At 41.2% G+C, this 26,698-nt stretch overlaps 2 protein-coding genes across 4 annotated transcripts in view; one reads left to right on the top strand and one right to left on the bottom strand.

Annotated features, from left to right (window-relative positions):
• The window catches only part of ME3 (malic enzyme 3), a 115,293-nt gene extending 101,674 nt beyond the window's left edge, over positions 1-13,619 (top strand). For all 3 annotated transcript variants that reach the window (XM_088140538.1, XM_088140540.1, XM_088140541.1), the window contains exons 11-15: positions 707-812; positions 2,609-2,751; positions 3,586-3,759; positions 5,103-5,201; positions 5,533-13,619. In XM_088140538.1, coding sequence (XP_087996664.1) covers positions 707-812; positions 2,609-2,751; positions 3,586-3,759; positions 5,103-5,201; positions 5,533-5,694 — 684 coding nt within the window. In that variant the 3' untranslated portion in view covers positions 5,695-13,619. The remainder of the gene's footprint in view (positions 1-706; positions 813-2,608; positions 2,752-3,585; positions 3,760-5,102; positions 5,202-5,532) is intronic.
• Positions 13,613-26,698, bottom strand: part of CCDC81 (coiled-coil domain containing 81) — a 33,272-nt gene continuing 20,186 nt past the window's right edge. Inside the window, exons 9-15 of the mRNA XM_025175563.2 lie at positions 24,300-24,446; positions 23,417-23,524; positions 22,344-22,513; positions 20,554-20,632; positions 17,851-18,077; positions 16,725-16,850; positions 13,613-15,457 (exon numbers count right to left, since the gene is read on the bottom strand). Coding sequence (XP_025031331.1) covers positions 15,316-15,457; positions 16,725-16,850; positions 17,851-18,077; positions 20,554-20,632; positions 22,344-22,513; positions 23,417-23,524; positions 24,300-24,446 — 999 coding nt within the window. The 3' untranslated portion in view covers positions 13,613-15,315. The remainder of the gene's footprint in view (positions 15,458-16,724; positions 16,851-17,850; positions 18,078-20,553; positions 20,633-22,343; positions 22,514-23,416; positions 23,525-24,299; positions 24,447-26,698) is intronic.

The raw sequence follows: 26,698 nt of genomic DNA, 5'->3' as shown, positions 1-26,698 counted from the left end.
ACTACCTGTAATGCTTTTTCTGCCTTTCAGTGAAAATGAGTAACTTCTAAGGCAATCGTAAGCTAACTGAATTAATAATAAATGTGGAAGGGAAGCTGTTTTGCAAATTTTTAATAGGATTACTGTAAATACTTTGTCTTCCACAGAAAGAGAGAGAGGTAATACCAATGTAGCATCAATACATGACTTGCCAGCATATTTGTTTGTAACTCATGACTGCAACAATGCATTTAATGTTGAGTGAAGAATTTACTTTGGCCACCCTCAGAATCCTATCTGTCTAACTCTTTGGAAAACTTGGGTCCAGATCCCAAAGGCTTCTGAACCAGACAAGGATTATGTGTTCAGATTTCTTACTCCCTGCCTTCCCAATACCTAGGGCTTGGTGTGAGTAACAACATTTTTAAAAAATATAGAATAAAATATTCCATAGATATAAAAATAGCATGCCAATTCATAAATTATTCAGACTATTCAGGCTTTTTACTATGGCCATCAAGACAATATATTAAATGACTAACCAGCTGCTTTTCAGAAAATGGTGACTCTCCAGGAAGAATGAGTTTGGCCCAGTTTTGTTGAGTTATCACCAAGAATGAGTCTTTCATAAATCTAATCTCCACAGATCCATAATGCTGGAACAATGGCTTGCTTCAGTCTTTTCTTTACCTGTATAGATGTTTGCCTGTGTTCTGTTGTCTCCCAGGGCAGGAGTCACCTGAACCACGAGAAGCAAATGTTTGCTCATGACCACCCCACTGTGAAGACGCTGGAGGACGTGGTGCGGACAATAAAACCAACAGCTATTATTGGTAACTGTTCCAGCTTCCCTGCAGGATTTTCTCTGCTGCTTCCATCCTATTTTCATGCCTTCCTGTTGTAAACTTTGATGCTCACTTTTAAGCTGCAGTTATGTGGAGCAAGTTATGGGTACCCAACAGGGGATAGTCAGAAAAGTCAAGATGAGGCAGGAGTGCTTGATTGAAGCCACACCCACTTTTTCGATGCTTTATATATAGGGTAGAGTTTCAGTCACATGATTTTGGTTGCCATTTTGACTTTTTGATCCCACTCCCACCCTCACAGAAACTCCTGGGGTGAGTTTTCAGTTCAGTGTCGTGGAATAGGGCACAAATTCCTTATTCATGTGGAGGGCAGGCAGGCATATCACTGCAGAAATGGGGTGAAATATTACTGGTATAGTCTTGTTATGTGATAGCAGAAAGGTGGGGCTGGGTTCACATAACAAAATTACCCAGATTCTATAAAGGCTAAGGAGATGCATTCATGCAACATACTCAACTTGCTTGGGGTTAACTTTAGATTGTTCTTGGTGACTTGGTGGATTGATGGTACATGTGAACTTAGCCAGGGTCACTTATGAACCCAGAAAATTAGTTCATCTAGAAATTGGGTTAAGCATACTGTACATGTATATTTAGTCTGTGGTGTCCTACTTAAGCTGCTGTGATATCATCAGGAATCATCAGAACTCGGACTGGATGCTGTCCAAACTGAGCATGATGTATCAAGTTAGCAGTTTGAAGCTTTTTCTCTACGTTACAAAGTTTCTCACTTTCTGACTAGGAACTGACTGTTGGAACTGGTTATTGGACTCTCTAAATTTCGAAAAACTGTAAAATATTTCCTGGAATTTTCCCTGAGTAACATGTCTTACTGTAATATTGGAGAAGAAAAAGAAAATTATGCTTTGAAAAGAAGGATTGTGGTGGTCAACTCCATCAGGAGCCTGGTCTTAGAATTTCTGTGTCCAGAATTCTTGCTGGAATCTTGGAAATGGTAGTCCACTACATCTGGAGGTCTCCAGCTGGGAAAGGCTGGATTATAGGTTTTTGGGCAACATGTTCATCCATTTCAGTGAAGGTGATAGCTCAGCATTGGACATCACTCTGCCTAATTCTTCTTTGAAATGAAGCTGACTTGGCTGATCCTGAAAAGCTAAACAGGAGCAGGCCTGGTTAGAGTTGGATGGGAGGCCACCTAAGTCTACGGCTGTAGGCTAGACTCGGAAGTAGAAAAAACAACTGGAAGAAGGCTTTGCGCTTTGTATTATACCCAGAAACCTATTGGCAATATGTGTGTATTATGACTCAGACAGTTCTGTCCTATTAGTAAGCAGAAGGCTACATTTTTGTACCAATTGTAGTTTCTAAGTTGCCTTCAGTGGGAGCTTCATGTAGAATAATATGCAGTAGTGCAAACACAGGCATTATTTTTTGTTTTTTACGTTGTCGCATATTTGTATCTCCCACTTCCATAAAGACCGCAGCCCAATGCAACAACCCCAAGGGTTTGAAAAACCTGAGAGATACCGGCTGAGTTTGTATCACACACTTAAGCAGCTTAAGACATAGCTGCACATAATATTCTAAAAGCATGCATAGTTGGTTAAGGTTTTTTATGGCTTGGTAGATTGCACAAAACCAGTGTGATTGCTTAGCTTATACTTCATCATTTGTGTGAACCCAGAACATGGGTAAATTCACTTCTCAGGTAAAGCATACTGTCTGAGCACAACAATGATCTTCCATCCAGCCATGAACTCTGTTTTCTCCTATTTGTTCTCTTTCTTCAAAAAATCCTGAAGGTGTAGCTGCAGTTGCAGGAGCTTTTACTCACCAGATTTTGAAAGACATGGGGACTTTCAATGAGAAGCCAGTTGTGTTTGCCCTCAGCAATCCAACAAGCAAAGCAGAATGCACGGCTGAAGATTGTTACCGCTTGACAGATGTAAGTCTGCTCTTATTGAAGCTTCCAACTAGGCAATTTTGCTGCCACAAAGGCCACTGTTGGAGGCCAAGCTTGTCTTTCAGGCGTTTTTTTTGTCTGCGCTCAGTCATTACTGATCCTGCAGTGACTGCTTGGACGAGTCCTTGCAGTTTTCAAGGCAATTGTTTCGGAAGTGGTTTGCCAGAGCCTCCTTCCTAGAGCAGAGCCCAGCTGGCGAGCGCAGGAGGTGGGGTTTCCGTTGCTTTGCGCCCCTTTTCGGGCGAGCGTGGTTTCGCGCTTACCAGCAACTGCTCCCGACTCCCATGCAAGCGCCGCCAGCATTTTTCCTCCCACTGGAGTGAGAGTACCCATTTATCTACTCACGTGAGTTTTCGACCTGTTGGGTTGACAGGAACTGGGGAGGAAACAGGAGCTCAACCTGTTTAGCGCGAAGGCTGGACTCGAACCGCCGAAGCGTCAGCCATTTCTGGCCGGCAACTTTCAGCGTCATTAAGCCGCTGTGCCACCGCGTCCCCTGTCTTTCAGGTAGAACCTCTCAAATTTGCTTGGAACAGCAAAACTCAAAATGGAGAGTTCCAACTAACCTGTTTGGAACAATCATTCCAAAAATGTTCTGAATTCAAACCAAGACACTTTGGGGCTCAGAACATTTCTGGAATGGTTAAGAAAAACAGAACACTTCCAAGAACTTCAAAACAGCTGTTTCATGCCTGAAGTCTTTTGAGTTTGAAACCTTCTGCACCCCACTCCTTGTTTTCCTCTTCCAGCTCCATTCCACCTCTTTGACTTTTTGTCAGTAGGTGACTGGACTTAATCTTGGATCTCTTTGGATAGGGCCGTGCCATATTTGCCAGTGGGAGCCCATTTCCGAAAGTAACCCTGTCAAATGGACAAACCTTCTTCCCTGGCCAAGGGAACAATGCCTATGTTTTCCCTGGAGTTGCTCTAGGAGTCATTGCTTGTGGAGTCCGCCACATCTCCGAGGAGATCTTTCTCACCACAGCAGAGGTTTGTGCTCCTATGTTCCACTTACTATCATTTTCTGCCACTCCTGTCCTCCCTTTCTTCTCTGCTCGGCAACCTTTGGCTTAACCTCCTTCATATATACCTGATGGGAATTTCAGTAAAGGTCCACATCAAGTATGGCTTCCTAAAGAATGCATCTACACAATATTTCTGCTGTATTGTATTTACATCTGCAGTTGTATTTGCTTAAAACAGAGATGGATAGACATACCCACCCTCCATTCATGTGGCCCCAGCACCTCATCTGCAGACCCCCTCAAAAATCCCTCCTTTTTCCTTGCATTTCTTGGGAGCAAGTTGTTGAATTTAAGAGATACAATAGATGCCACAAATAAACCTAAGCCAGGTTAACACTAATCAAAATTAGTATGTTGTTACATATGCAGTCCCTGCATCTTTCTTGATCTGATCAACTATCTTGTGTCACTGCAGCTATTATCTGAGTGGGGCAGACCCTTGGATAACAGATGTGGTGGTCTCTGTCATGCAGTTGGCCTTTGGAGGTTGACACAAAGTGAAATGTAACCAGGAATAGCCCTTATAATTAACCTTCGTTGGGCCTTTGCCCAAAGGTAGATAAGTAGGAATATGACCAAAAAAAAAAAAAGATACAAGCAAATAAGGATGATCCTGGACTAGTGGTAGAACTATTGCTCATGATGGGGTTTCTGTTCAACCTGCTGGCAGGACCAGGTTTAACCTCTGACATCTTAATTAAAAAGATCAGTTAGCAGATGATGGGAAAGATAGGCTGTGGTATCTGGGTTGTCAGACTCCAGATGACTACAAGATGGCATAAGAGTGTTAGATTTTTCTGTATCTCTTTTCTGTTATCCAGGAATTATCTAGATTCTGACATGCAGATGTGGTAGTCCTAGGAAGAGGTGTCTGAAATTCTGAAGCTGCCTTTCCCAACCTTCCATTTTCCAGTTGTGCTAAGACACCAGTAGCCACACTGCTGGGAAATTCAGATGTTGCACCCCCACACATTGGGAAGGTATCAGGTCAGGGAAAACTATGTGCACATTTTTCCCAACTTGCATACTAGATGGGAGTCATAGAAGCTATAGTACAACTTATTTGGAGGATACTAAGTTTGAGCAAATGTTCTAGAGAGATCTACTCCCGGTCAGATTAGGAATAGTGAGGTAGATGGAACAACGGTCAGACTTGGAATAAAGCAACTTCCTTGGAAGAGCTAGAATCTAGAAATTTGTGATGCCTTGGGTTAAGTAGTACTAGATACACAAAGTTGCCAGAGAGAATGCTATCCTTGTTGGAAAACATTTCTTAATGTGATGCACACTCCCTTTCTTCTCTCCTAGGCAATTGCAGAAGAGGTTACAGAGCAGCATCTTGCTGAAGGCAGGCTCTATCCACCCCTGAGCTCCATTCGAGATGTGTCCTTCAAAATTGCTGTTAAAGTAAGAAGTTTTGTGAGGTTCCTGGAATGAGAGATTTAAGTTCCTTCTCTTGAGAAAACGAATTCCTGTTTCCTCTACCTTCCCAAACTGCTTCAGCATGAGGCTGCAGGTCACTAAATATGCACAAAAGAAATCCATCTTGTAGGTATAGTTGCATACATAGAGCAAATCACAAAAAGGGTAAGTTGTAGACAACTATCGTAGCTTTGTTGGCTATGTTGTAAACATCTATCATAGTCTTGTTGGCTTTGGATACGGGGAGCTATCTGGATGGTATCTGGTTGGAACAAAGGGTTTGTCTAATGCTTTTTCTTCTATCTCTTGTTCTTAGGTGGTTGACTATGCCTACAAACACAACCTGGCATCCTGGTACCCAGAGCCAGAGGACAAAGAAGCATTTGTTAAATCCCTCATTTACAGCCCTGACTATGATTCCTTCATTATCGATAGTTACCAGTGGCCGCAGGAAGCCATGAAGACTCAAAATATTTAATGCTTCTTTTTTGTGAAGGCAGGGAAGAGGAGTATTCCAGCAGCTGTGAACCTTAAGATGCTAAAGTGTCTCGATCTTCAAGCTTGTAGGATCTTCAGTTATAAATGGAGAGAAGAGCAAGTACCCACCCTTTCTATGAGCAGCTTCCTTTTAAAAAAAATCTGAGCCAGAAATAACACAGAGTAAACAAGGACCAATTATGCCACCAGCATCAAATGAACTGATGTGATTAGATGAAATTTAGAAGGTTCCATACTCTTGAATCTCCTCTTGCAAATCAAACTAACCTTCCCTAATCTGGTACTTTCTAAATGTATTAGGATGTCAGCTCCCAAAATTCCCTGCCAGCGTGCTTCCAGTTGGAGAAGGCTGGATTAAGGATTTCTGCAGAGCTCATAGAAAATGCTGTTTGCTAGGTAGCTTCATCCCAAAGCATATCTATTAAACTGGTGTAATTCCTATTATCTTGCTCAGTAAAGCCCACCATCCATGGGTTTAGGAGACTTCAGAATGCAACTGTTTCACAATAAGCATGGCACTGCCATTGGGCATACAGTTGAGAAGTGACTTCTTCCCCAAAGTCCTGCATGGCTTCTACCAGTCTTAGCAACTATCACCAGGGCTCTGATCCTAACCCTGACCCTCATTAGAGATGTAGATGGTGGTATTAGCAGTTACACAGAATTCCCACTAACCCAATTTACTGAAAATTTTCCAGATAATTGGTATGTCTCTATCCAGCTTATACAATGTCCTGTTACCATAAAACAATGAGAGTTCTACCAAACTCATGTTTGGCAACATAGACTAACTCAAGAAGCACTCAAAGTGTATGTTCACGCAATATGCATATTATGGTTAATTGGGTCTTGTTTACTCAACTAGCCCAAGTATGGGGATCTCCATGATACGCTAAAAGATAAACTCACCACATAGGGTGGATTCATGCAACATGTAGACTAAAATATGGTTGATCATTTCATGGTTCAGTGTGGAATGTACAGGAAGTACTCAACTTATGACAGCAGTTGGGTCTGGAATTTCCATTGCTAAGTGATGCAGTCATAAAGCACAATTGCATTGCTTAGCAGTGGCAATCCCTGCAGTCCCAGTTGCCATTGTTAACCAAATCCCATGGTTGTTAGGCAAGGCAACTTCCTGCCGGCTTCCCGCAACCAAAGCCATTGGGGAAGCTGGCAGGGTTGCAAATCCCAGGCTGGCAGGCAGGTAAGTGGCTGCTGCCAGGTGTGGGGGGGGCGAGGGGGTGTGCAGGGGTATGGGCAAGGGTCAGGCAGCATGTGCAAAGGGGCTGGGGGAGGGTGCATGGGGGGGGGGAGACTTACTCAAGCAACATGCAACCTTCCCTGCCGGCTTCCCCATTGACTTTCTGGGGAAGCCAGCCAGGAAGGTCGCAAATGGCAATCACGTGACCACAGGGGCACTGCAACGGCCGTAACTCTGAGGACTGGTCATAACCACCATTCATTCAGTACTATGTAACTTCAAATGGCCGCTGAGCAAATGGTTGTAGGTTGAGGACTATCTGTAGCTAATACAATTAAAAAGGGGCTTACAGGTGCTTTGATGGTGATAGACTATAGGTTTTTTTCAGGCCTGGTCTGTAGATATAGCACTCAAACATCTGAAGGGTCATGGTTAGAACTTAGGGTAGAGATAAGAGTGGGGGTTTTAAGGTAATCTTCAGACCTTCCCATTAAGGTTGATCCTGGCTTTACTCAGGCTAAAAAGAAATGGATGTAATGTTTCTAATAAAACATGAACTACAGTTTCAACTTGGGGCATTGAGAAAGAGAAAGCACTGCTCCAAATTGCAACATTCACATTTTATTTGGTGGCAAGCGTAGATCAAAGGAACCCACAGGTTGTGGACTAGAGAACAATGTGCTGCAGCGGCTCCTTTAGCTGTGATTTGAGCTTGAGCAATGAGATGATGATTACTATGCCTTGAAAAAAATCCATCTGCTGATTAGTCTGCCTCACCAAGATCCCATCAAACACAACCAAGAAATTGTAATCTCAGGGACAATCTTCTTTTTTGCTTTAATGTTATTTATTGTATTCAAAATCATAGAGTTAGAAGGGGCCATTTAGGGCTCTGAGGCTACCTCCTGACCAGTACAGGAATCCAGATTAGAGCACCCCAGACAGACGGATGTCTAGCCTCTGCTTGAACCCCCTTAACCCAAAGTTCTACCATGTCTCCTCTGGTTGGCTGGACCCCATCAGAGGAAATATGCCTGTAAAGGAAAAGCAGCAGCAAATACTTCCGCCAGAGCTGAAAGCTTTATCTATGAGTCCTTCTCAGGTGATGCTTAACCCCACTGGTCACTCATCGAAAGTTGTCAGTCCTCCCAGTGAGTCCTGCTGAGTCAGACCAAAAGTCCATAAAAGCTAGCTAGTATCCTGGGTTTAACAATGGCCAACGCCTTCCAGAAATCTTAGACATGGAGCTTTAAAAGAATGTTTTTTCTCCACTGTTTCACACACAGGTACTGTAACCAGCAAATGGTCTTCCATTTTTGTACTATTCCTGGAGTGATAAAAGACCACAAGAAGTTCCAAATTCATGGAATAATATGTCTGCCTGTATCCTTATTTGTCTTAAAAACAATTGGATACTTTTCTGCTTGAATCCTTGGAGAACTATTTCATGGGAATAAAGAAAAGCAGGGTTTTCTAGCAGTAGTTTCAGCCTCTGCTAAAGCTTTGAAGTCTGCAGCATTGTTTTTTCATGGAAGAATAAGAGAGTAGGGAGATTGGAAAAGCAGTGGGGGACAACAGTGGTTGAACTATATCGTGGCTTGTTCTTGCCTTGTTCCTTAAAATGTGAATTTGATCCCCAGAGGTCAAAAAAGTTAAGATGGCCTCCTGGACTGGGGGTGAATGAAGCCCCACCTCTTTTATCTGATGCATGTAAAAGGGGTGAGGCTTCAATTGTGTCATTGCAGCTGCTACCATTTTTTAAAAAAATAATTTTATTAAAGATTATAATTGCAATAGTACAAACTAGTACTAAAAAAAAAAAGAGTAGAAAGAGTAAAAAGTGCAAAGGAAAAGAAAAAGAAAAATGTAGAGGGAGGGAGGGAGGGTAAGAATATAGTAAAGAAAGAGAAAATATATAAAAAAGGACTTCCAACTTCATCACGAGTATATAGAATTTTAATAATTTATCACTACAAGTGATCTCTTCTTCCTATATTCCATCTCTATCTATGAACAAATCCATAAAGCATCATCATTTCAGTCCTGGTGTCAGCAAAAGTCCATTAAGGATTGCCAGAAATAACAACGTATCTATTTTAACCTTGATCAAATGAACCAACTTTATATTCCTTCCTTTTACTTGTAACAATCTTAATCTTTAGTCCATTCAAATAATGTCATAGAACTTGATTTTTTTTTCTCATTTCTTTTTTGCCCCTTTTTGCAAGATTCATCCAAGCTTTAACAAACCTCTTTTGTAAATCCAGTATATAAGAATTGTTCAGGTCACTCTCTTGGCTTATTATTTGTAATTCCCTTTTGGTTTTTAAAGCATCAACCAATTTCTTTTTCCATGTTATTCTTGTAGTCTGTCATTTGTAGATCACTTTCATTGTCAACTGTGTCTCTGTCTTGTTAGACAAAACTTGTTCCTCTCCTGTCATTTCTTCCAAAACATCTTTTGGACACAGTCTATCCATAGAAGCAAACATTGCTGTTGACATTGTTGATATTAACTTCTGATTCCATTTTTCAAAAGTGGCCTTCAGTATTTTCAATGTTATAATATTTTGCATCATTCTGTAGTTGTTAATCAGGTTTATATAGTCTTCTCCTTTAATTAAAATCTTTAGTTCCCTCAGTATCCAATTTTTAAAATTGCTTATCTTTATTATTTCTTAGAAAAAATTAAAAAGTCCACTTTCCCATGGGAAGGATTCTTTATAATTAATTCAAAATCTTATTTCAAATTTATCTGGACCCTTAATCTGTTTATAACTTTCTAAAACCAAAGTCTTAAATTAGCTTTTTGCTATTTCAAAATTTTAAATTCTGCAGCTGCTGTCTTGACATTCGTTAGTACCCTGTGGATACCCCTGCTTGTCCTTCTTTTAGGGAATGGCTGTGTTCACACACTGCAGTAAATCAGAAGGTGATTTGCTTGGTTTTGGCTTAACCAAGGGATTCTCAAACTCAACCATGCCACAACTTCCTAAAGTGATAAATGGATTTGCGTGACACATGCCTCTCCAGTGATTAAAACTATTGATTTCACTGGGGTTAAGTATGGGAAAGGGAGCAATCTGCAGATTTAATATAGGAACTTTGTTTTTAAACACTATGTTTATTATTTTTAGTATTATTATTATTAAAAATTCAACATACTAACCATAATGCCAAAAGATATTTAATTCAACTATCAGTGGAAAACTCCTTGGTTATGGGTTGTGTCACCACTTAGATTAATTACAAAGCAGGTTCACATCCACCTACTGGCCCACTGATAGGCAGTACCCATCATCCATGTTGGCCTTCTCATGGCTTGCCAGCAAGGAAAGCTGGGCATGGGTTGGCTGATGGATACTGTAGTCCAGTGTTTCTCAACCGTGGCAGCTTGAAGATGTGTGGACTTCAACTCCTTGCTGGCTGGGGAATTCTGGGAGTTGAAGTCCACACATCTTCAAGCTGCCAAGGTTGAGAAACACTGCTGTAGTCCAACACACAGGAGGTGGCCACATAAGAGAAGACTGCCAAGGGTAAGTTCTTCAACTTTGCATAACTCCCCCCCTCCCAAGGCATTTCTCTGCTTCTCAAACCTGGGTTCTTAGGGGAAGGTAAAAGATCTACTGCCACTGTCCTCTTTTATCTGAGTAGATTCCTGTTGGGATCCACTAGACAGAATGGAGGAGCATGCAAAGGAATAGACCTTTCGCTCTCTTTTTCATCTACTTGTTTACGAGCCTTGCCATAAGACTTGCTTTATGTTCTGGGTAGATAGCTGCTATGGGGAAGGATGCTTCAATGTAGGGTTTATGTTTGGTCTGGAGGCAAATATATGCCTTTGGCAAGTGCAAAAGAGTGAGATATGGGCTTCCAATGCCCCTTCTCCCCTCCCCTTTTCTTCTCCCTCCCTCCCCTATCAAAGGTGTTCATCTAAGACAGTGGGCAGCCCCGTGATCCTTATGGTTTTTCCCAGGTGGTTTCCTCCAGAATGGTGGTGGTGGCACTTGTAACTTTAAGCCAACATAGGAACCCTTTGTGCCAGGGGTATCTGCAGGGTATGGTCAAAAAATGTCACGATGATGGCCCCAACAGTACCACTGAAGGTCCATCTAGCTTTTATATACCTCTGGCCATACAGAATAAGAACAAGCTCTAACAGGGCTCCAGCTTTGTGTACATGAGTCCCCCACTAATTGTGACCTCTGGCGTTACAACCCCCAATTTGAGAACTTCTGGTTTAGCCTGTTAAGCAAATCAGCCACTGAGATTCCTAAAGCACTACTGTATGGCTTATGTAGGAGCCCAGCCATTGTTCAAAAATCCACCAACGAATCCAAGGGTCATATAATATGTGGATCCGGCCAATGCCCCACTAGTAATTGCTGTGTTAGAACAAGAGATGTATCACTGGGAAGAAATTATGGTTACCAGATCCTTAGAAAGACTTTTATGAACAGCAGCACCAAGTGTTTGGCCAAATAGCTGGCCATATTTAACAGAAACTTTTTTTTTTGGTAAGTTTCCCACTTTGTTTCTTTTTTTCCCCAATTCCCCTCCCCACATACTCTTGAGATACCACCAAAATTTGTCTCCGCACAGAAGTACTTTCAGTTCTGCTGAAACCTGTAATCTTACCCAGGTCTTCCCCAAAGGCATTTAAATGCTAAAGACCCCAAAAAAGAACCTGCAATTATCCTGAGTAAGCACCACTTTGCTAAAGAAATTGCAAATTGTCTCTTGCACATGGTGAAATTATCATTGAGCTGTATTCATTCCTGACCTAAATTGCAGCTGACAAGATCAAATGTCAATGCTACCGAGATTCTAAAAACAAAACTGATATTTTGAACAGATGGTAATTTTCTACAAACCAGAGGCTGTGAATATCCAGATGCTTTTTCAGCTTTGTCACTTAGCTAATTCCATACAAGGGTTTGCTCCCTGATGCAATTCTACTGACAATTTTTAACAGAATTAAAATGCAAATTATGAAAACACAGGCCGGACACGTCTCTTTATGACAGAAGATGAAGCTATTTCCCTAAAATTATTTTTCCATAAGTGAAGGCTCATTTTCCAGTGGCAACCAAAAGGCTTTAGATACCTTGTGACTCAATGAGATACCTTTCACACATTTAGTGAAGCTTCCCAGTGTGGTTTTGCATGCACCTATCACTACATTTCTGGAACAGGCAGTATCAAATGAGAAAGGTGCAGAATATACCAGTCTCTATGTTACAAGAATGTACAATAGAAAACCCTTTCCTCAATATCATTCTGTTGACTCACTGAGATAGCACTAAACTCTATTTTCCTGCCATGGACTGTTGAGTTTGTTTCTCCCTGATGCTCAACCACAACTTTAATCCCAACATTTACCTCAAAATTACAGGAATTTTTCCTTCTTTACCTCAGTGGAAATGAAGTCATTGATGAGTGCTAATATCCAAATCAAGCAACATCCTTTTTACTAAGTACATTTGTAATTGCTGCTGATTCTTCATATTTAACAGCTAGAGCAATTGCATACTTGATGTTTACCAAACACATGAGGGATTTTGAAAAATAAGGGACGGGGGTCTAGAAAAAGAAGGGACAAGGTCTGTAAGAAAGCAGAGTAACTTTGTCATCACCCCCAACCATGTCCCCCAAATGAGGGGACAAATCAACTCTACATTCCAGAATTCATCTAAATGTCTAAATTAAGATGTGTTGCGTTAATCTTCCTTGTTCTGAATTTTGATAAGGAAATGAATATATTTTAATGCAGAAGCCACTATCAAAACAAGAGTCATTTTCCAAGGGAAATTGCAGCAAAATAGTATTGGGTTATTGATGCAACTGAATTTTTAGGACTGCTGTCATAAAAAATACAGAAAAATACAGAAGCTTGGTGAGGAGATCTAGCCTAGTAATTGGGGTGCTATTTTTATTATTTTTAACCAAGAAGTCTCCATGTTCCCTCCCCTGTCTCATTCCATGAACACACATCCAACCATTTCATTTTAGACTACCTTAAGATTTGGCCAATGTTCTTAAAAAATTATCAAGCCAGCTCAAGATCACTGGAGAAACTTAATTGTGAGATGCTGCATACTCAAGAACAAAAGGGTTTCCAAATGTTCTTATGGAGGTCTTTCTCAATTTTCTCAACATACCCAAATGAGCTGCTTCAAGAAGATCCTGGAGCAGGTGATGGAAATCAAACTGAACTTGCCATGGAAGTTGGACCCTGCACTTTTTCATGATTAATGCACTTTCTAGAAATAATAAGGGGCCTTATGATCCAGGTTAGGGTTGCTGTTGGTCTGCAGTTCTACTCAAAAACAGGTCTACTGAATGTTCTCCTGGGGCAGAGAATGTAGCTATTAGATGTCAGCCAATCACATTATGCACTCTATGTAATCTGCAGTAAAACACAGAAGGTGTGTCAGCATTTGTTAATCAAAACCATCAAAAATGACTTGTTTCTGAATAACTGAGAAAGCACAATATCAGTGAATGCCTATGCTGTGATTTTAGTGTTACGAAAATGCTGTGTACGTCATGTAATGAAATCATACCGTACTCTTTTGCTCCTATTAAAATCTATTACAAAAACGGAGTTGTGCCCATGAATCTAGCACTGTGAATGGTCCCAATTTGGTATGTATTAACTAAAGCTAGAATAAAGATTTCCACATAATGAAGAACCATGACTAATTGTCTCTCTTATTTTAATGTCATGATAAAGGAATTGATTAACCATTAAAGATTTCCTTAACCGTATACCCTTGTAAGTAGGTTACACACTTGACAGTATAGCGTGGGCCCTCCACAAAGGTAAAACTTGACTTTACCTTATAGCTCACCTTTTCTCCAGAAGAGCAAGGCAACTGAGATGAAAATCTCCATTTTATTCTCACATCCCCAAGCCTGAGAGGTGGATTGGGCTAAAAGCATTGCCCAGTGTGACTTCCCATGCTGGAGGCCGGACTTCCACCAGCATCTTCATGGTTTTAGTTAAACATCATAACCTCTACACCATACTGGTACTATTATGAAATCTAATGGAAGTGCCTACTTTAAATCTCATTATAGTAATTCAGTCACATAAGTCATCGTAGAGGCACAGAGCCAAAGGTTTTCAAAGAAAAAAAAGCCCCAAGACTTGGGAGCTGGGTAGAGATTTATCTCCACTTTATGCAACAGAATTTGCATTACTTTAAGGGCTCAGCAAATGTGCTGGTAGAATGGCTGAATCAGCAGTGCCCGTTGCAAGGAGAATGGATTCAATTTTCAGAAATCTTCCACCACATTAACCCTGAAGGTCAACATATTCACAAACAGAAATTATTGGCAGGTACAATGTTATTTTGCTTGCTTTCAGAAGAGCAGAAGCAAATGATGTGTTGGAATTATACAGTATGTGTTGCCATCAAGGTTGACCTTCATCAGAGTGACCTGCAGGGTATAGTTACTGGCTGAGGTCATCTTAATCATCCCTTACTGGTCCAGGAGACCACAGTTTTCCAGCTTGATAAAGATAAAAGAGGAATGATTGGCATGGTCTGAATGCCCTATGCCCAGACAGGTTCTTTAGTCCCAGGGTCCAAATTTGCCTTGGCTTCACTGCTTGTCTGAGCAGGGGACTATAAGAACAAACCTAGCCTTAAGGTACCTTGGCCACCAACAGAATCTACTAGATGTCCTGGCGAGCCATCCAAAGCTGGTCTAAAAGACAACAGTTAGAAACAAACATGACAAAGATCTCAGAAAAAATGGGTGCCTATGGGTGGGGTTGGACAAGGCATTAGTGGCTAACATCTGGTGACAGGAGGTCACACTGGGCTCAGTCCTAGGCAAGTGAGAAGCACCCTGTCTAGCCATCTCCATGAGTGTCATTTCCTCACGGGTCCTATAGTTTTCACCACTGACGGTGCTTCATTTCCCTACCTGGGGACCTCACTGTCAAAATCCTCTCTCTTCTCTCAGTCCCTAGTCTTCCACCTTATTTGAACAAAACACAGATGTTTTAAAATAAAAAATTTTTAAATGTATATATAAAAAGGCAGACAATCCCTGTAAATCAAACAAGTCACTCTTACATTCCTGCCTGAGAAGATCAATCCGCCCACTTTCTAAAAAATAATAAAGATGCATATTTTATGGCGTGTGTGTGTGTGTACACACACACACACACACACACATATTTTTAATTCAGAGAAACATTCCAAAGTGGGAGGACAAAAACCTGACACCAGAAAGTGAAAGACTAGAAATTCATTTCACAGAGCTACAAGAATTAAATCATAAGCACATTAAAACAATGAGGTATTCTTTTTTAAAAACAATTTCAAAGGTTCTTATGAGAAGAAAAGGAAGGAAAGGAAGACATAAACAAATTGTATTGCTTCAAACTATTAACCGAGATCCCGGGACATATTTACTGTCTGTCCATACATTGCTTTCCCCAAAATTGTTCAGGCCCTTCTTGCACTGGTAGCAACGACGAAACCTTGCGCACTGGTCAAGGAGCAGAAGTTTGTCTCCAGCCCTGCAGTTCAAGGAGGTAGAAATGTTTTAAAAAATCAGCTTCTTGGTAGAAAGGCCAATAACCCACTTTTCCTCAAACACCCTCTGCTGCCCAGTTGATTAGGAAGTTCTTTGTTACTTAGGAAGGTGGAACAAGAGAACTAGTGCCCTGTATGATTTGACCTAAATCAGAGGTGTAGAATTGAGGCGGTATGGCTACATTTCACACCCCGACCCTCCAAATCTTGAAGAAATAAAGTCAAGTTTCCTGAAGAATGCCCCTGAAGGAATAAAGTCAAGTTTCCAAGTCACACTCAACTCCTGGTAACTACATGGACATTTAGTTTATCACTGCCTTCTTCTTCAATGTATCTGAATTTCCCAATCTAGCCTAGAGTCCTTGGATTTCCAATTATCTCCCATCCAAATACTAACCAGACCTGATGCTAAATAGCTTTCAAGCCCAACCCAGATAAGATCAGCCTATTTAGCAAATAGTCATCTTAAAGTGACAGAAGGGAAGAATGATTTTAGCAGAGAATGGGGAGTGATGGTATCAACATTGCTTAGCTTAAACTAAACTTAAATGCAAATTAAATTAAATTTAGCTTTGTCCTGACACTATCTGCTTTTTGGAACACTGCCCCCAGCATGCACCCTGAATCAATGACCCAGGGGAAAAAAAGCGGGTATTGCTGACTTAAATAACATCTCTTTAGGATTTCAGAGACTCGGTACTAGACACAGCAGTCAACCTCAAGCTCATCCATATTTATATAAAACCCTTGCGGCTAACAACCCTCACTTCCCCACAACTCCTGCATAATTACCAATTATGGTAATGCAATGTCTGTAACCTAAAAGCAGCTCAGAGAGCTCTAACTACACAACCACCCACAGAGGAGACTGCAAGGCATGGTCAAAGCGAGCTGCAGTTAATGGAAGGGGATGCCTTTTCATAAAATGACTTAGGCTGAAAAAGTGCTACCAGACTCCTCCTAATGTAAGGCAAAGAGGGTGAGAACAAATGCTCTAAAAACATTTTTAACCATTTCCCACCACCACCACTTTCTTACTGATTTTATGGGGCTTTTGCAGAAATTCCCCCCAAAGGGAAGCAAGACATTTGTATCAGTGTCCACTGCATCCAGAAGGGATGAAAGGAAGGGCAATGGCATTCTTCCCCACCTGCATCTTCCATTTCAGAAATCCAAGCATTTATCCCAGACTTCAGATGGTTAGTCTGAGCCAAAGATGGGAGAGAGTAGGTTCTCTGGATGAATCCTTACTGTTTGAAGAGCTTCTCTTCGTAATCCCGTTGCCGCTTCAGCCTTGCGCTTTTCCGCCAGTCCTCTTGCATAGCCAAGTTCATCTGGAAGATCTTCTCCATTCTCTCACTTTTCTCTGCCATCCACCTAGAAGAATATCAAGAGGCCTTTAGGACAAGCAGAACAGGTCCATCAATGTCCTGCTTTGCCTCTTTGCCTGCTTCCAGCTTGGGGGAGGGAGTGGTAATTTAAAGACCACCAGGGGGGTGGTAAATTAATTGAAAAGAAGCTGATTCAAGGTGAACAAGGAGTAAGGTATCAATGAAATCAAACTCCCTGTTTGAATGGATTTGGATTGACTTGTCTTCGATGAGATATAAGTTCTAGTAGTTATACAATGTTATCTCTACATACAAATGAGCATTACAAATGTATGCATATTCATTGGCTCTACACACCACCATCACCACACATTGTCAACCACACATAAGTGGATATCCTACCAGTAGGAAATGCACCAGGAGACTTTCTTTTACTGATTTTAACCAACGTGTGTAATCTGGAGGTCCTTATGGACTTCCATTGGAACAGCAGGTAGAAGCAGTAGCCAGAAGTGCCTTTGCCCAGCTTTAGCTGATGCATCAGTTGTGACCAGGATGCTGATTACAATTACTCATGCCATTGTCACCTCCCAGGTGTTCTGCTGTAATGCACTCTACATGAGACTGCCCTTGAAGACCACCTGAAAACTGCAACTAGGGCAAAATGCAGTGGACCACAAATTCACAAGAACAGTCTGGTATTGTCCTGTAACACCAACATTGTGGGAGATGTATTGGTTGCCAGTTTGTTTCAAGGTCCTGGAGATCACCTTTAAAATCCTCTATGGCTTGAAGCCTGGCTATCTTCCATCCACCTACTCCAAGTCAAATCTGCCCTTCCAAGGTGCGTCTTGGGAGAGCTCTTGCTGGAGGAGAAATTTTCTGGCACTTTGATGGGCTGCCATTCCCATTTCATCACAATCCATCTGGAGCATGTCCAGAGTGGGACACCTTGTTAAGAAGCATAACCACCCACCCAGTACCCTAACCTGTCAGAGTAGCTCAATCTTGTCAGAAAAACTTCCACACAGCAATTTCCATCTTACTGTTTCTTAGCCCTTTGAATCATCTCTGCAGCTCTCCTCTGATCCACCAGCTGGTTGAGAATGGCTGTTCGCTTCCGGTCTGCAGCTGCCTGCAACTGGGACTTAGAATATTCCCGAGCACGCTGCCTCCTTTCCTCCATTTTCTCTTCATTCATGTCGTTCTTCCCAAAAATGGCCTCTGTTGAATCAGGTACATATTCAGGCAAGGGAGTAGGTTTTAACTTTACCTATGTGCAAATGGGAGAGGAAACTTAAATCAGAAAAGGTGCTTCACTCACAGCAATTCATTCTTAGCCTCATTTCAAATTTGCTTGTTACAAGTGTTGGGAGAAATGCATAAATATCCAGATTCATGAGATTCTGAAAAATATGTCCACAGGTACAGATTTTGCTAACTGCAGATAAGATGGGATATGTCCCCATTTAGATACAAGAGCCTATCTGACCAAGGGCAGGAACTTACTCTAAAACTGATGAGAGACCTTCAACACCCTTGACTCCACCTGGTGGGAGAAGGGGGTGTAGTCAGACTGGGCAACAGCCCCCAGAGACATTTGGCCCAACAGTAGGGATGGCCCTGCATCTTTATTGCTATGCTACAGTTGTACAAAACATGGCCAACTGTATCTTCCCAAGCCTCATACACACACAAAAAGTGACATAAGCACCCATCTTGTCTCTCTGTACACAAAAGGACAAAATGTCTGTAATGATCCTTGGCATAATAAATGCTAGGGGGAAACTAAAATCAAATTAAAAGTCACAGAAAGGGGTATTGAAAAATTATGAACTAAATCTCTGCATTTTCCAATCACCCCCAAAATTCAAACTCTGTTGTTAGCCTTTCGAGGTAGTCCAGACAGGAAGCACAACAATGAATACTAGCTCTATCTTTATTGTAAGGTTACATTAACAGAATCTTGCAAGTCTGGAAGTACCTCTCCTGTTCTGTACTTTTGCTCTCCAAAAACTAGGGAGGGTCCCTTTTGAAAGGCTTCCCACGTGCCCTCTCCTTCTATGGACTGAGGTATCTTTTACATCCCAGTTGTCCAGTCTGCAGCTCTTCCTCCTGTCTCCCAAGGTCGTTCCTTCATATCATTACAGCTGTTAGCATTTTATGAATGCCTTAAATGTTGTTAATAAGAATTTTAAGGAAGTAGATGATGGAGCTAGTTATATCAGCCTTCCTTAATCTAGCATGCTCTGGATTTGGCAGACTACAAGTACCATCTGTTAACACCTTGCCAGAACTAAATCTGCCCATCTGGTCCAGTCATCAAGAGAAGGACTGTTGTGGGCTCCCACTCCTTCAGAGTTAGGTGGGACATGGTCCATGTGACAGGCATCTTCAGTAATGGCCCCCTTCTTTGGATTATTCTCCCCCTGGAGATACGGATGGCCCCTACCCTAAAAATTAAACAAAATGGTGCTGTTTCAAAGGGCATTTGGAAATAGGTTTTTGTCATGGGACACCAATGAGATGTTTTCTTGTTGTATTTTTTTCACAATGTTTATGTTGTTGCTTTATGTACCCTGCCAGAGTCCTTGTGGATTGAAGTTCACAATAAATATTGTGAACAAATAAATAAGCTATCACAAAGTTGCAGTCCCAGACATGTAGAAAACACAAGGCTGATGACTGTATTACAGATATCTTTACAAAGCAGAAGCACCTCACTTTAAAACCAACCAACCACTTAGATAGGGACATTAAAAACTGAGAAGTGAAGGTTGGATTTGTGCAGTGAATCTTATGATCTTAAGCCAGTGTTGTCCAAACTTGGCCACTTTAAGATGAGTGGACTTCAACTCCCAGCCATGCTGGCTGGGGAATTCTGGGAGTTGAAGTCCACTCATCTTAAAGTGGTCAAGTTTGGACAACACTGGCTTAAGCAGAGTGATTAAAATGCAAGCCTCTTTGAATCTAACAGGATCTACTTCCAAGCAAACTCAGTTTCGATAACACTGTAATCCTACACCAAATGGTCTACAATGCCTGCAAATGTTCTGATTGTACAGACCAAAACAGGCTTGGAAAGAGTTTAGGATCATCTGCCTCCTCCTTTATTACTGACAGTTTGAACATCTGGGCTGGATTGCCATGGGACTTTCTTTCAAGATTTGCTAATTAGATTTCCAAGAAATCATTCACAAGCTAGTTTGCCCTCCGTGTTAGCATCCTTGTTGGTTCCACTCTAATGGAACTCTTAATTTGCAATAGTAAACCTACATATGTTCACATGAACATATGAAGAAGGGGAGAGATATGATGCCAGATTAGCAACTCAGTTGGAATGCCCTGAAACATTATTTTTTTTCTCCACCCTCCACATTTAATCTTCAATTTCATTGTGTTTACTGAAGGGAGAAGCCAACAACTTTCATTTCAGCTGCACAGCTTATAAATGAACACGAATCATCTGCTGTTGCTGCTGTGATTCACTTAGGCTGCAATGGTACAGTTTCTTACCTAAAAGTAACTCCACTAAATTCAATGAGACTTTTGTGTGTGCATGTATTAGGGAAGAGAGCTCCTGTCATGATCAGCAAAAGCTGATGGAAATGGGAGTTCAAGCCTACCAGTTGTCTCAGCTGAGAGAAAGGGATCAGTTGAGCAGAGACTTGAATAAGAGATTTCAACACCTGGACCACAAACTCGTGTTCTAAGTTGGAATTGCTTGTGTTGGCAGCCAGCTGATTTACCTGCATATCAAGGGCCCTCTTATAAATTTGCTTTTCTTCCATCTTCTCTTTCAGATATTTTGCTCTTTGGGCAGCTAATCTAGAAAAGTAGACAGAAGACTAGGAATCAGCCAGTACAATTTCAGTCAGATTTACTCCTGGATGGTCATCAACATAGTAGGAGTTGTTGTTTTGATTTGATGTTTAATGGCCCAGGTAGCATCTAAAGCATTGGCCTGGGATCGGGCTGCCCAAATCTACAGCATTTCCATTAGATCTTAAAAGCCACCGCTGTATTGACTGCTGGCCCCCTACAGGTGGTCCTTGTTTAGTGAGTGCATTAATGACCACAACTGGGACCACCAACTTGGTTGCAGTCACTAAGTGAAGAATCACATGATCACAAGTGTGCTTGTGATTTTACTTGAGCTTTCCTTTGCTTTACAGGATATGAGCCCAAATGGCAGGGAAGGTTTCCAAAACTTGATTCATGAGGAAGCTGGATGGGCAAATCTTATGGCCTTTTTCCCCCACCCTCCGGCTCACCCCAGCATGGGGAAATTAGCAAGAAGGGATTCTAATCAATGAATTAAGGTCACAGAACTGAGCTTGTTAACTTGCTGCTTGCACTTTTTGGGGAACTGCTGGAGAAAAGCAGTTCAGGAAGAGATAGCTTGTCTAGGCAATCTCTCCGCTCTGTGAGGGGAGCAAAAGAAAAAAATGGGTCAGACACAAGACAATGTGTACTAACTGACTGTAATAGTGAACATGTGACTGAGAGAGAGAGATGCTGTGAAGGTCATAAACACGGTCATTTCATCACCATCATGACTTCAAATGGTCAGTGTCTGAGGTGGTCACTAAACAAGGACTATCTGTATATTCAAGACATATCTTGACATTCTCTATCTTAAGAAGCGCTGAAGATGCAGACGATAAGGCCAAGAGAGTAGAGAAGGAAAGGCTTTTACTACATGTTTAAGAGAAATACCATATTACTATTTCAAGGCATGTTCCAGGCATTAGTGCCACACCATGATTTTATATTATGCTCTTAGTCTGAATTTGCAATTGAAAGCACCATGATGCTACAAGGAAGACAGTTGTGGAATGAACAATAAATAACAATTGATTGGAACAAGCTTCCTAAATCCTGGGTCCCTCTGAATGAGTCTGGTTACAACTTCCACCATCCCTAACTGGTTGAGGGTGATGGAATGATAGTCAAAACATATCTGGAGTATTCCAGTGTTGTTGTTTTTTTAGATTTTTTTTATCCTGCCTTTCTTATTTTTATAAATAACTCAAAATGGCGAACATATCTAATACTCCTTCCTCTTCCTATTTTTCCCACAACAATAACCCTGTGAGGTGAGTTGGGCTGAGAAAAAGTGACTGGCCCAAAGTCACCCAGCTGGCTTTAATGCCCAAGGAGGGACTAGAACTCACAGTCTCCTGGTTTCTAGCCTGGTGCCTTCACCACTAGACCATACTGACTGTCTGGGAAATCTGAATCACCAACCCTACCAAACAGGTGCCCCTCCAGCAGTGTTTCTCAACCTTGGCGACTTTAAGATGTGTGGACTTCAACTTCAAGGCTGGCTGGGGAATTCTGAGAGTTGAAGTCCATGCATTTTAAAGTTGCCAAGGTTGAGAAACACTGCCTTCCAGATTCTGCAGGACTTCCAAGCTCATAATTATGACATCTAGAGGGCACCAGGCTAGAGAAAGATACATTTAAAACTTGGAATCAATAAATATTGAGGAAAGAAATGCTTCAAAGGTAGACCAACTTATCCCAAAAGTCTCACTCTTCTGCCAGCTGAACTTGCTGCAAGCGGTCAATGAAGTCTTGTTCCTGCTTTTGCTTTGTTTCTCTGGCTTTCCTGCTCTCCAGCTGCTTGTCCAAGTGCTGGGCATACTCCTCTTGCTTCTCATGAGGGGTACAACTGGGTGGCCTCTGCTCAAAAATGAAGGACCTCTGAAAAGAGGTACAAATCTCTATGTGAATAAACACAATACTTTGGTTTTGCATTCCCCTTCCCTTCCAACAAAGTTCCACAATGGTTCCCCTTCCCTTCCAACAAAACACACATTAAAAGCATCCACATTTCATGAAGGTATTCTCTCAAAAGTTCTTGCAAAAAACCCCAAACATTTCATGAGATTTGGCAAGCTCATGAATTTTCAAGCTTTAAAAAAAACATACATACATATTAAAAATTAAGGGGGGGTACAGAGATTATTGAAGAATGTTGTTGATGCTCTGTGCACATGAGAGCAGTGTTGCTAATACTGATCTATAGAAACATGGAAACCAGTATCTATGAAGGCTGCCAAAAAGGTAAAACCCACTTTGCCCAGAAGGCTATACCTAATGAATTAATGTAAAATGACATCATATCCCACATGCTTATATCATGTTAAACTTTTTATATTACTGTTATATTCTTTTTATCTATTGAACTTTTAAAAATAATGTTTTAACTGATTTATGCTCCTACAGAATTCCTCAAGCAGATAAGAAGCTGCATTACTTTGTAGCTAAGGGCCTGCCGCTGTCTAACTATGGGGTGCCTTTATGGGTGAAGGAGTAGATGGACTGATAGTATTGGACGTGAGCTAGACCAATGGCCACAGAGGCTAGGGATTCTGGGAAACCTTAACAAATCTGGCCTCTGGCTGGAGAGGACTATCTTAATGGCTCACTTGGCAAAGCTCTCTCCAATGCTCTTATTTTTGACAAGAGCTCTTGATTCAGATAAAATAGATTTTTCCATATGGTCATGCTGTGTGTGGATCATGGGACTGGTGGTCCAACAGATCAGAAGAGCCTAGATAGAGAAAAGGCCAAGCAAAAGTTTTGCAAAGAGTGGGGTCTTACAAAGGGTTCAGCCAGCTTTTCATTCTTGTGTTTTCGAATGGCTTCGGCAATGCCCAGGTTATAAGCTGCCACTTTCTGATTCTGCTCCCGAGCTGTCACAATTCCCATCTGTAGTTTGGAGAAAGAATTAAATGGTTTTGAGCTGAAAAGGATGGAAAAGAAGAGATGAACTGGGCCAAATTAGAGAAACCATGATTCAGAATCAATAATGGGTGTCCCGTCCCCCACTGGTCATGCTGTGAATGGTGCATGTCATTCTTGGAAACTTCTTCCACATATGTGACTTCCTTCCATCCGCTCACCACAAGCTATGCCTCAAGAGTCCCCAGCTGTAAGATCCTCTCCTACATTGTTGCCCCAAGGGTTCCCCAAAGAACTAGATCCAGAGGCCTTCAATCTTCCTTCTCTGCCTAGCCCTTGGGATGTGGCACTCTGAAAGTCTGTAGTTTTCAAGACTGGCTTCAGAGAATCACAAGGTGAGACATTCAGCAGGACTACAGGAATGTCCAAAGATATCATTCCCAACACTTCCACTATGCCAGGACTATTACAAAAAAATACTTTGGGAATTTTCCTTTGGCATCGCTTCCCTCTTCGAGCAGGAGAGAAGAAAAGGCCTTGAAGACTTCCCTCCCCACTTGAAAACATGGAACCAGCAATGGCAGGTAGGAACCCTGAAATTGTGCAGGGAATATGCATTTCTACCAGGTTGTTTGACTTCAGACAACTCATTCATTCATATGAATGAATCTTGAGAGTGCTGTGATTATGAAGGGAAGAACAGGAACATGTGAATCAGCAGTGAAAAAATTAGCATTGCTCTTCTGGTTCCAAAAGTCCTGCTTTTCTAGAAAGAAAAAAAACAATTTTTCAGTCCCAATACCAGCTGCTTCTGAAGGGCGTCTTGATCTTTCATGACTTGATACTGGGCCAGGATGCGGTCATCCTCTTTCTCCTTCCTCCTTTTTTCTTCAGCCAAGTAGAGAGGAAAATTCCTCTGAGCACGCTGCATGCATAGGTAACACATCTCCTGGAGGTACACAAAGCAAAGAATGCCACTGAACTGTAGGCTCTGCCTTTATTGATTTCCAAGGAAGATTTAATCCCACTTTTAACACGAGACATTTCTAAAGTAAGGTTTCTGAAAGAAACTCATGACTGACATTTCAAACGAGGACAAGAAGTTCCATTTCTGATGGGGGGGAAAATTGTTAGACTGATCTTTGCAGCCCATAAAGTTGTACTGATCTTTGCCGCCCAATGAATAAAATATAAGTTTACCATACGAAATAAGGTTCATTATTCTGGGTATAGTTACAAATGAACTATAATAATATGTTTGCTTCAAACTTTCACTCATCTCTGCATGTTGATACCTCTGTCCTTGAGTAAAACTCCTATAATCCTCACACAGCTAAGCTTGCTGAATGGAATTATAGAAGTTTTGCTCCAGCATATCTGGAGGACATCAGTTTGGTGAAGGCTATAAGCTACATACAAAAATATTTTCCCTTCTTCTCCTCTCAGGCTTTCTTAATACTAATGTTTCTAAACAAATAAAGATGACCTGGATTGTGTCTTGTTCAGGACTGGCTCTACCATTACAATGGGTGAAATGGCCCCTACTCTTCTGAAAGGTTTACAGGTCACATGAGCCAACTATTGTTGTTAAGTATTAAATTGTCATCATGTTAACCACCAAAGCAGAAAACAAGGGGATATTGATGAGGAAAAGAGACATCTGGTCCCAAACTGTCTTCGGTTGCTTTTTGGCAGTAAAACTCTATCAGCTGTTTCGGCATTAAAGGACAAAAGGTGTGACTTTGCTCTCATTTGCAGTTAATCTCATCTCCTGTATTTCCGTCCTCAAAACATAAACTATACATTACAAAGCAGAAATTGAAGACTTCATTAAATAGTTCTACAAGCATGCAAAATATATTTATATAGAATGAAATACCATCAGAGTCATGGGGGGACAGGGAGAGATTGCTTATTTTGGAGCAATTCAGATCTCCCTGGTGGTATTTGATCCTACCATCCTCCTCCTCCTCTTCTTCTGACCGCCACCACCACCATCATTTTATTATTATTTAAATAATCACATTTTTCTTTGTTTATAATGAAAAAAAATATGCTACATGCACACGTATCATGGGATCTACACAGAGAGAATAATGCATCTGGATGTGCTTCAACCTGATTGTTTCCTCATTCATACAAGTATAACATTGGAAGAGATCTTAGAGGACATCTGGTCTAACTCCTCTATGCAAGATCTACAATGCAGAATCCAGCTAGACATCCTTAGCAGTAGCAGTCTACTCTGCATAAATGAGAAAGAAGGATAATGTAAAGAAGATAATTTACTACCCCATGGAAGCAAGTTTTAATATTATGAAGTACCCCACTCTTTAGACAAAATCTACCTCCCTGTTTTAGTCCTGCCTTTCCAAGTAACAGTAATTACATTCAATTCATCTTTTGTATGCCAGATCTTAGGACATTTGAAGGAAGATTCCTTATTTCCCTTTAATTTTCTCATAGGATTTGGTGCCCTAACCTCTCACCATATTGGTCACACTAAGTGAAAAAGTCCACTTTAGTTATATCCTTCTTGAAATGTGGTGCTTAGAACTGGCTACAGTCATTCAGTCAAGGTTTCTAATTTTTATGATTTGCATGCTGAGTTTCGATTAATGGAACCTAGGCTTCATTACATTACTGGTTCATGTTCAGTTTGCAATTAAGTTCCCCAGATCCTTTTCACATGGACTGTTGCCAAACCATGTTTCCTCTATCCTCTGCTTACACAAGTGCATGTGTATCTAAGTATATGTAAGTATATACATATGTTGGTGCATGTATACACACACACATAACATCTTGAGTTCCTGTATGAAAGGCAGGATAGAAACTGTTATAGGATAAGCTGATGGCAAGATGTGAAAAGCTGGAAGTGTTGTACTTGTTGAAAGTGTGTGCATACCTAAGCACATGATGTTCAGAGACATTCCAAGATGTATCAGGCTGTGAAGGGATAGAGAATCCTTCAAGCCATCATGCCAACAAGTTTCTTGTACTCCCTGGGTTTATAATACGGTCATAGTACAGGCACAACCAGGACCATCCTAATGATGCTCCTAAAGATGAATGACCTCTGCAGATTGATGAAGAATAATCTATCAATTACAACCCAAGCTACAATACTAAGGTAATTCAACATTGCCTATAAAAAGAATGCTAAAGAAAGGAGAAATTTGAAGTCCTATCTTCCATTCC

Source organism: Python bivittatus, unplaced genomic scaffold (genome assembly GCF_059951505.1).
Source record: "Python bivittatus isolate LINGU-HERP-01145 unplaced genomic scaffold, Pbiv_v1 ctg000340_np1212, whole genome shotgun sequence".
Classification (NCBI taxonomy): Eukaryota; Metazoa; Chordata; class Lepidosauria; order Squamata; family Pythonidae; genus Python; species Python bivittatus.
Note: the sequence above shows the minus strand (reverse complement) of the source record. Positions and strands in the feature narration are given on the sequence as shown.